A 10,681-nucleotide genomic window follows, 5' to 3' on the forward strand; every position below is an offset into this window, starting at 1 on the left:
ATGTCGTCGGCAGGCTCATAAACTCACCACCTGTTCAGCTGGTCTAAGACCAACATTTCAATGCCCATCTAACAGTGTTTGCATTTCATTCTAAAGGACCACAATCAATCAGATCAGTAACATAGAATATGATCTAAAGGTGGCTCAAATTCACAGTAGTTACTGTTACTGTTTGAGTGAAGTGTTATTATTTTTGTGCAGCTTCTATCTGGTTAATCTGGTGCTGCGCGTTTCCCTCAGTCCCACAGCCCCTGAGCTCTGCGAGGAGAACTCAGGATGATGATCTCATTCTGAAAATCTGCAGATGCTGTTTGTTTCAGTGTCATTCAAAGTCCTGATTTACTGGCAGGTATAACACCATCAATGAGATATAACTTGACAATAATTGATTCACTGAATTGAAGTTGATTCATAATTTGACATTGTGCGGTTGTTAGTTTGTGGTAGCTTGTTAGGTGATTGGTGTGGCTCAAAGGCACAGTAAACCCTCTTTAGGACCTTCGATGAGAGATGGGAGGTGTGCTGAATGTACAAATGAAAAGGGATGATGTGTCCTCCTCCTGAAACTTTGCAACATCTTCACTCAATTGATCTCTACTCATTCACCTCTCTCTTCACAAACTATTTCAGTGTTGGAGAAAAATAGGATCAATGTGTTCTGTTTTTATGACCATCATCAGTGTGTATAACACATGGGCTTTGGTTTGACAGACATCCTTTCATTGCATGCTTGGTTTTGTTTGCCTTTGTGTGAAAGATGACCTTGGTTTGTGTTGTATGAGATTTTGACATTCCTGTTTGCTCTCAGCTCTTGCAGAGGCAAACATGAGCTCCTTTGTGACTTCATATTTCTCAATAAGCCTTTGTGTGAGAGAACAGAACAGCTGCCTGTAAGGACGTCAGATTGTACTCTCTGTGGCTGAAACAGCAAACTCATAAAAAGCTTGATGGGTTGGTCATTGAAGCAGAAAAGATGTGAGTGTGTGTTTACGTTCACAGTATGGAGCCGGGTGGGTTTTATTTGAAGGTGAAATAAAATTTATTTCAAGGGAGACCTCTCTGCTCACTTTGAATAAATCAAACCCAACACAGATTACTTTCCTCCCCATAAAATGTCACCATATCATTAGTGATAAAATGATATTCTTCTTGAAACCTGGTATGACTTAACTTCATGGTGAGTATTTCCTCTCTTCCTCTGTGAGTGAAAGCTTAGATTTACTTCACAGGAGGACAGATTTTACATTGATTTTCAGCACAAACTCTGTCTAATGAGAACAACACAGATGGCTGATGATAATCTCTTCAGAGTTAAGATGCATTTCAGAGCCACTTCTCAAACAGGATTAGAATCAGTCAAATCCAGTTAAATCAGGAAACTGGCTCAATTTCATTCATTTTCATCCACAAATCCACTGAGAGACACTCATGGCTTTCATGTAATCTAAGAAATGTTTGGATGCAAACCCACCAAATGTGCTCCTGTGGTAAGATGGTCATAGACAGACTTTCACTTTCATGCTGTTCCAAGAAGTGGCTGCTCTACCTTCAAACAAGTCAAAACCTTTTTTTTTTTTTTTACTGGAATCAGGGGAAAAAATAAGTCTAGACAGATTTTGTATTCAATTTGAGAGTTATAGAGAAATATTTTGTAACTATCTGAAGCTCTAAGAATGCTTCTTGGGTTGTGTATCTTAGTATTTCATTGTACTTTTGATTAGACCGATTTTAGTGCGTTGCCCCCTGAGTTTAATTCAACAAAACCACAAGTTTAACTGTAATTTGGCGTGGATGACAGACCGGAAGTCACATAAACACCAAGCCAAAAAACAGACTTACTTTTTTAAGAGCCTGCATTTACAGCCTGGTTCAAACAACGGTTTGAGGCTGAAATGCTGATTCGCTATCAGCACACTCTGTACGGTGGGTGATTTTTTTTTCTAACGGCGGTTTGGAAGTTATTCGGATCGTTTGATTGTCCAATCAGAGACACAGCTCAGGGCACGTGACTTAACGGGCATCCTGTAGCTGTTCGAAAGTTGGCTAACAGCCGGAGTCATATCCAATGTGGCATATCTCGTTGTGTTTGACTTCATTTCACACTATGAGGAACAGACGGGTGACGTTGCGAAGACCACATCTATATTTTATCACTCTATGGTGTCGACATGGCCTTAGAGTACTAAAACTGTATTCATCCGCTCATGAAAGTAGTTCCAAGTAAATACCATCCACTCCTTCAATATGCCCAGTGAAGAGAGACCTATAGATATATTTCCCGGGTGGCCTCACTGGGGCCTGCATTTATTTACTCCTTTTTTCCACTGATGTTGTATTTTTTTTATATACATGAAGGTATCACACAGATGATAAATTTAATTTAAAGACTATGTTATTGTATAAATGCAATATTTGTAGGATTCTGTAAAGCTACAATGCTTACTTTTGGAAATCAGTGTGAGTCAGATCAGAGATGATGTCTGACTCTGAGACTAACAATTAAAAGCACCATGAATGGGGTTAATGGGCAAATTACAACAGGAGCTTTACGTTAATAAAAACCAAACAATCACTTATGAATTAGGATAAAGGGGTAGTACAAGACCTTTTTCACTCTACTCTGAACACACTCCTGCCAACCCTCTGACTGTTTGTGAATGAAGATGGATGTGTGAGGTGTGTGAGCTGTTTTAATGAGTGTCCTCAATAGAAACCAATGATCTCAGCTTCAACAGACAGGTATAAGAGACAACATAATGGTACTTTGACTTTTTTATGGGGTTTACTGCCATGAAACACAATATAGAATATCATTAGACATGTCTGAAAATATAAACGTTGTGCTTTAATGTATTTCAGACATATTTTAAATGCTCTTAACTTCAATGCAGAGAATCAGGGACAACAGATTGCAGGATTTGCCGGATGGATGATTTTTTCCTCCGCTCTTTCGTCACAATGTTAAACACCTTCTAGGATTCAGTCAATTCAGCCCTTGGTTCCAGTAAGTGCAGCGTGAAAAGGGCTTATTCTTCTTGAGGGCTTTTATTGGCAGAGTTGGGGGATGTAGCTCTGGTCTGAGCAAAAGCAAGCCATGCCTCTAGGAGGAGTACTCATACTCTTCTGCGCTGCGTCGTCCAAAGTCCATCCAGCCTTCGTAGTCTCTGTCCATTATTCTGTGAGCAGAGCCTGGACCGCTGGCTCTGCTGGTCAGAGAGCTTCTGCTGTGGTAGGGGGAGACTAGAGGAGACAGAGACACTGCTCGAGACATGTAGACGACATCACATGATAGAGTACATCTCACAACTTGTGCTGACTGTGGTGTTAAAGCCTCTGAATGAAACTGACGTGTTTTGTTTCTATTCCTGTCTCTGTGAGCTCAGCAGGTCTCACTATCACACAGTGTTTAGTTAAAAGGAAACAGAGACTCAACACGACAGAAAGAGTGAGGTCAGGAGGTGAGGAGGTGAGTGAAGGAGGTAAGGATGGAGGGTTCAGAAGGAAATGATCGAGAGTGAAATGGAAAAGACAGAGGGAGGGAGGAGAAGGAGAGAGCTGGAGGGAGAGGAGAAATGCCAGATGGTGGGACACAGACACAGCATGACTGACGGCACATTTACACAAGGATGGGTCTTAGAGAGGAAGAACAATCTGTGACGTCACGACTAAAGTGGAAGACTTTGCTCCAGTTTCTTGTCTGACTGTCTCTGTGACGTGACACAAAACCGCTCACCTTTCCTGGAGAGGAGTCTGGCCAGGAGCTGGCTCAGGCTGTTACGAGCATCTGCCTCCTCCTGGCGTTGGCTGTGGTTGGTCAGCAGACCTGATGGTGGTGCTGGAGCTGAGCGGGTGTGGCGTGTGTGGTTGGGTGAGGGGGGAGGCAGGCTGTTGGAAGCGAGAGCCTCACCCTCAGCTCTCTGTGACTACAAACAGCAAGAGAGATATGAATTCAACCCCTGAACTGACAAAAATGTGTGGTTCTGGAAACATTCATTAATTTCAGGTGTTGTGATGATTGTTCCCCTGTAGAGGCTGATGGACATTTCTTTCTGTATGTGTGTGTTTGTGTTGCGTGTGTCTTACCATTAAACGTGAAGGCAGACTCAGGGAACCACTCGATAAAGCAGCAAGTAGCACACACACACAGATCCCCACATTCATGACTGTCAAGAGAGAAACAGCGAAGCGAAATAAAACAAGGTTAAAAAAAACCCACCTCATCTAATATCACCATTTTCCAATATCTCTCCTCTGCTGGCCTCTACGGCCCCTTTCAGCTCGTTAAAACAGTTGAGTCTCTGTGAGATGAAACAGTCGCAGGCGGTGAGGGTTGAGCGAAAAGCAGTGATACATCTTTTCACTATGTTGGAGCAGAGCGTTGAGGCGACGAGATTAACCTGTGACAATTCAGCTGGACCCTGAGGCCAACATCATTGTGTCTGTCTTACACACCTCACTTTGTTTCAGAGAAGACAATCTTATATTTAAGACACACACATGCAGAGTGTGTGTGGTTGCTGTGATGAATGCCTCTGTCAGCTTCAGAATCCCAAAGGAGTGATACCAATTTTTTTTGATCCCCACTTTCCTTTGTGATTTAAGACAGTTGACATTAACAAGACAGCACCCAGACAACAGATATGCTGGGGTTTGTCTCTAATTACTCTCTTGGGTCTGTGATTGATGAAGATTAGGAATCTTGTTCTGCATCCTTTGTCATTGCTCAATCTGCTGAGAAGGTTCAAAATGCTGTTGCAAAAGTTTAAGAATTGTCTCAATTTGACGAAAACACAAAGAAAAAAAAAACATGTCGCTTCTGTCGATTGGAGTTTATTCCCCTGGAGGCTGATAGAGCAGCTTATCAGTTGTGATAAATGATACTCTGAGCATGAACATTTCCAGGATGTATCATCCAATTAAATCAAACCAACAACATGAGTCGCTCTGAGGCTTTCAATCTCCATCCATTCAGAAAACAAACTAGCATGCACACACACACAGATGCTCACTCCATAACCAAATAATAGTGATATCAACAAGATGCCCTGTGGCGCTGAGTGTAACAAGATGAACATCTAGGTGATTGTTCACTGTACATGGTTAGAAAGAATGATTAGATCTCTTAATCAAAGCGCTCATACAGTAAAGTCTGTCCATCATCTTTGAATAAAACCTCACATCTGAGACTTTTTTTAAACCAATCAGATCTGATATCTCTCTAATTTCATGGCTGTACTCATTACTACAGTCCATTTGAATAATCTTATTTAAATCCACGCAGTGGCGGTGTAAATAGTCATTCTCTTGATGCTAATATAATTCCTCTTAGCAGCTGTTCATTGTCTCTGATTCATCATTCAGTGGGCTGGTAATGATATGGTGCTGAAATATGTGTGAAAGCCCTCTTCTCCCCACTTCTCTTTGCTCAGGTTTTACCCCGAGATTGTTTTCAAACACTAGTTTGCATGTCTCCCCCTGCCCTATTGTATAATCAATGGGTTATATTCTCAACAGGTACAGAACGTGTTATTTAATTCATGACAATAACATACGTGCAGTGTTGTCTCTAGGCACACTTGGGAAGAGGGAAATAATTCATGCTGCGCTCAGATTAATGTCACTGTTAGTCATTTCATGCAAGTATCAGGAAAGACTTCTCTCAGCTGTGTCTCTGATTTCTGGTTTTGCTCTTGAACATTTTTTTTTCCCAAAGCAGCAACTCAATGAACAAAATAAAGTTTTAATTAATGTTTGAAAAGTATAAATATTTAGCTGGAGCCTGACACACAGGATATAAAAAACTTTGATTTGAACAAATATTTTTTTTCCTCGTAGGAGGTTAAAATGTCATTGTCTTGTATTGTTGTACATTACATTAATAATACTCCTAACATTAAAAGCAAGCATTAAAGTGCCCACAGAGAAAAAGCAGAAATAAAAACGCTAAGTACAAGCAAGGAGACTGAGGAAAATAAGCATACAACAACAAATAAGAGCTGGAAGATCAAAAATATATAAATTTGTCTTAGGAATTTATTTAATTTGAAATGTATTTAAAGAAATTAAAATCAAATGTCTACAAAAAATTATAAGGAACTCAATCAAAGACACTACTGTGAAACACTGCTACACTACTGTTTCCATCCCATGACAGCAGAGCAAGAAACAAAAGATTAAATTCAAAATATTTTTCAGTCCTACCTGCAATCGTTTGAGTCGAACCAGCAGAGAACGAGTCTGAGGATGCAGATTTCTTTCTTCCTCAGGATGGAGTGAGTGTGTGAGAAACAGAGGAGGGACCATGTCTTATACTGACACACACCGGAAGGAGGAGGGGTCTGTCCTGGTGGGAGGAGCCTGCTGGTGGCGCAGAAACTGACAGCAGCACTGACGCAACCGAGGACGTCCACTGCTAACGCACAGACTCATTCACACACACAAACACACACACACACACACACACACACACACACACACACACACACACACACACACACACACACACACACACACACACACACAAGGCAGTTTGAAGAGAGGGTCGGGACGAAAGTGGGAGCTTTAATCACGTCACCTCTTCTTCACTCACCTGTGTCTAAAAGAACAAAGGTACACACACACTCAATCACACACACACACATGAGTTTGTATTAGCAAAAGGCCCTCAGAGATGAACAGGGTGTGTCTTGGGTTTAAAGTTGCTCACACACCCTTCCTTCTCTCTCACACACACACATGCTCACATACAATGCACAGACACTGACATTAAATAAAAAATGGCAAAAGGGGACTGAGAAAAACAGGCAGAGACTTTAACTAAAGGAAGTAAAAGAAAATGAAATGGTTATGTGTTTTCTTGTGTATTATGTATTCATGTGGGTAGATGGAAACAAAAAGAAATAGTCCCACTGTACAGCTCGATGCCTTGTTTCATCAACATATTGAGGGGATTGAGTTTTTCTTTTTGACACACAGAGGTAACACACATTTCAGAGTTCTTCGCGTTCCACTGAGGGAGAATCACTCCTGCATTGTGTAGCCATGACAGGTCACTAAAGGAAATACATTTCTCTGTTGTGCTTTCTTTTCTACCACAAATTATCACTAATGGATCTCGGACAAAGTGAGTCTGAAGTGGGTCAGGATGTAATTCTGAAACTTTCAGTAAACCTTTGTCGTGAGTGATGGAAGTGTGGTCAGTTATATGTTACAGGAAACATGCTTCTCACTTTAAGGCTCTGTGAGGCCTTCAAAAGTAATCGTGAAATAGTCTCACTTTTATGTATCTATTGTTCATAATCCAAGATTTAAAATTAGATCATCTGGATCAAAGTCAGTAATTTCTGATTGCTAGTTCTCTGTATCTATGGAAGGCCAGAACAATCCATTTACAACACGTAGCCCAAAAGTCCCTTTGATTTCGTTACACTGGCTGGTTTTTACCAGAGAAAACTGAGTTGACCAGATGAGAAGCAAAATCTGAAATTGCTGAATCTGAATTACTGAAATTGATTTCTTTGGTTTATTTTGTTGTAATGTTGGACTGGACTGGTGAAAAGAAAAAAAGAAGCTGAAGAAAGCTAAACAGGAGAATGTGAATACACAAGCCAAAACACGGGTTGAGCTGTTTGTGCTAATGTTCATTCCAACCCACAGTCAGCAGTTATTCTGCAGTGGTCTGTTCAAACTTGAAAGTCTATCAATAAAATGAAGAGTGAGGTTACGTTAGCTCTGCTTGGTGAGGTTGTAGTTGGTAGATGAGCACTAGTAGGACATAACCAGGATCCACTAAACAGTCTGCTACAAGTAAAAGCTACACAACAAACTGAGTAAACAAAGTTCGCTTGTTGTCACATTTCAAACAAAAGCACTACATAACTACAAATAACTACTTACTCATTACCTTGTGGCTTTTCATCCTGCAAGAAGTTGTCTTGAACAAAGACAATTTGTGTTCAGAGATCTGCTCCAGTTATTTGCACCCAGAACAAATGCACATCTTGGCAAAAGTGCTGTCTTTACAATAGTGGGTGATAGTGCTCATGGGAAATGGAGTCTTTATTCCAGAAAAAAAAGAAAAAAAAATCTCAATAGTCCACACAGCGCCTTAAACAACCCAATAATATTTTTTACTTTTTGTTTATTTCACTGGAAATCAAGTGTCAAATCATGTCAAATTCCCAGTTTGTTTCAATGCCTCCACATCACATAATAATCTATATAATATGGGGGGGGGGGGGGGAACATGAAAAAAGTACAAGTATAAAATATAAGATCTTCACCTCACCAGTATCATGCCCTAAGTATTTTCCAAAAGGGATATGGTCACAATATCTATGGTAAGCTAATATATATATCCTGATTTTATTATTTTTTAATAGGATTTTTTTTTATCTGTATAGTGACAACATTAATATATTGCTTACAAGCACTACATTTCTACCCTTAGCAGGTTAATATGACCTTTTTTGTTTAAATTATCAAACATTTTATATCTGCACATAGTGAAACATGCTTTGAGATGTTGTGGTTTCAAAAAGGTGAAGAAGCTGGTCCCTCATTTTAAGAAACTCTGCCCACAAAAAAAATAAATGAATGAACAATTAAAGTTTGAGGTCTCTTTTACAATCTGCTGGAATGTGTCACAAATAACGTGAACTTAAAAAAAAAAAAAAAAAAAAAAAAACTGTTTTTTTTTTTCCATTCATCAGGAAGTCTGCTTTGTAGCAGAAAGCTGAATAAAATGAGTGACAACATGGGTGGTTTCCTCGTTGACTGCTGTTGGCCTCTCAGAAATGAGTGTGATCATAATCCACATTTTAAAGCATGACCTCTGTAGTGCCTCCTTTTAATCACTCATATATTAAGTATTAGAATAATATAGATATTAATAATTCTGATCAGTTAGCTTCAGGTTTGCAGAGCAGGGAGACAGCACTGTGTGAGGACTCACTAGTTCTTTATGGCTTTCATAATACTGATTTGCTCACAGGGCTCGCGTAAATCACTGCAAATACTTCAATTGTTTAGCTGCAGGCGAGGTCAGAGGACAAATCCAGAGCGCCTTTGAAAAATATTTTCACTTATAAGCTCTGTGGAGTTCAGATCCTAAACTCTGACATCCCTGGAGACCTTTGCAGAAGCCGGGACTCATATGAATAAGGTTTTATTGTGTGGCTCAGTGTCATTGTTTCAGAAGTCCTTGGTGAAGAAAAACAAGGGAAGAAAAGTTTACAGAGTTTAAAGGGAGCCTGCATCACTAGCCTGCTAAAAAAAAAAATGTTGGTGTCAAGGAATTATTTCAACAACCAGTCTGAAATGTTGCACTGACCTTGGGAAGAAATGATAGTGAACATTTCTGTTGCTTCATAATCTGAAAGCCTGAATATGAATGCATGGAGCAAGTATGTAAATGACTGATTTCAGAAAGTGTTTTCTTTTTCCTAGAGATAGATTATGTCAACTAGAAGTGCATTGTGCATTCTCTGTGCATTGTGGATATGTGTGTTTGTTTGAGTGTTTGTGGAGATACTATTGAACTCTCTCGATTAGTCCTGGTGTATTTTTACTTCTTCTTCAGTATGTGAATGAGGCTAACATTAGCCTGTTTCCCGTCGTAAGCAGCTGCTAATTGTCATCGTCACCTGTCCAGCTTCCAATGGACACACGCACCAACACATTGAGTTGAAGGTGTCAGTGTATCTGACTCTCTGATCAGCAGAAGAAGTGCACTCTTACATCTTTATAGTCTTTATTTCATGAAGAATTTCAGCTGAAGCACTCCTGCTCTTTCTCATACAAACCACAGAGAAAAAAGAGAGCAGAACGTCCTGTTTCTGGCTTAACTTATGTTGCTTCTTCTTCTTCTTGCTGCTGATCTACTTCACCATGTTTCAAAATCTAATCCAGGCTGTCTAAGACGCTGAACGAGCTCTGAGACATACACACAACTGAACAAATGAAGCACTCTCTGAGGATTTCATTACAGACGAGCAGATGTGAACTTTATCTTTAGACAGCTTCTGTCTGCTGTTTAGACAACAAACATCAGAATAACTCTGAATGCTGGTGTGATGGTGCTTCATATCCTCCAAATGTTTTACATAGTTATACACGTCTATATAAGTGAAATGTTCCTTCTTTTTATAATAATAATAATAATAATAATAATAATAATAATAATAATAATACATAAGATGTGACAGAGCTGTTTATATCTGTAAAGAGTTTTTCCTGTATAACACAAACTTTGGTGTTTTGAGAGCACCAGTGTTAGAGACATCTTTAGACCTGCATAGTTCCATAAATACATAATGTACAATATAAAATGTTTTTGCTTGTATGGAGCTTTTCTCACAGAAAGGTGGCAAACCATTACAAATTTATTGTAGTTTGATTGTGTGAGGGCGGGCTTTTCTTGGTTGGAGTCAGAAACTGTGAGGAGACAATGACAGTGGGAGGAAGAAGGGCCAGTGGTGGGAGTCAAACTCAGGCCACCACTTCAAGTGCTGTAGGACATCAAGCACTCCATGTAACTTCTAAAATAAACTGCTTCCCAAATTAAGGTTAATGTTAATGTTTTGCAAAGCTCAAGTCAAAGGTCAGGAGGATTTTGTCTCTCCCAGGTTCAAGAAATGAGGAGCATTAGTTTTTCCCTTAGTCTTACTTATAGACTGCACAA

General features: G+C 39.7%; 1 protein-coding gene across 1 annotated transcript; it reads right to left on the reverse strand.

Moving 5' to 3' along the window:
• Positions 1-1,149: 1,149 nt before the first annotated feature.
• LOC141801319 (cholecystokinin-like) lies at positions 1,150-6,310 on the reverse strand. The gene is made up of 4 exons (XM_074684317.1): positions 6,202-6,310; positions 4,084-4,163; positions 3,734-3,923; positions 1,150-3,240 (listed from the first exon to the last, which is right to left on the reverse strand). Exons 2-4 carry the CDS (start codon positions 4,159-4,161, stop codon positions 3,101-3,103), a joined length of 408 nt encoding a protein of 135 aa, XP_074540418.1. The 5' UTR covers positions 4,162-4,163; positions 6,202-6,310; the 3' UTR covers positions 1,150-3,100.
• Positions 6,311-10,681: the final 4,371 nt, after the last annotated feature.

This window comes from Halichoeres trimaculatus, unplaced genomic scaffold (assembly GCF_033239565.1).
Source record: "Halichoeres trimaculatus isolate MK-OKI-2021-1 unplaced genomic scaffold, fHalTri1.1 fHalTri1_scaffold_12, whole genome shotgun sequence".
Taxonomy (NCBI): domain Eukaryota; kingdom Metazoa; phylum Chordata; class Actinopteri; order Labriformes; family Labridae; genus Halichoeres; species Halichoeres trimaculatus.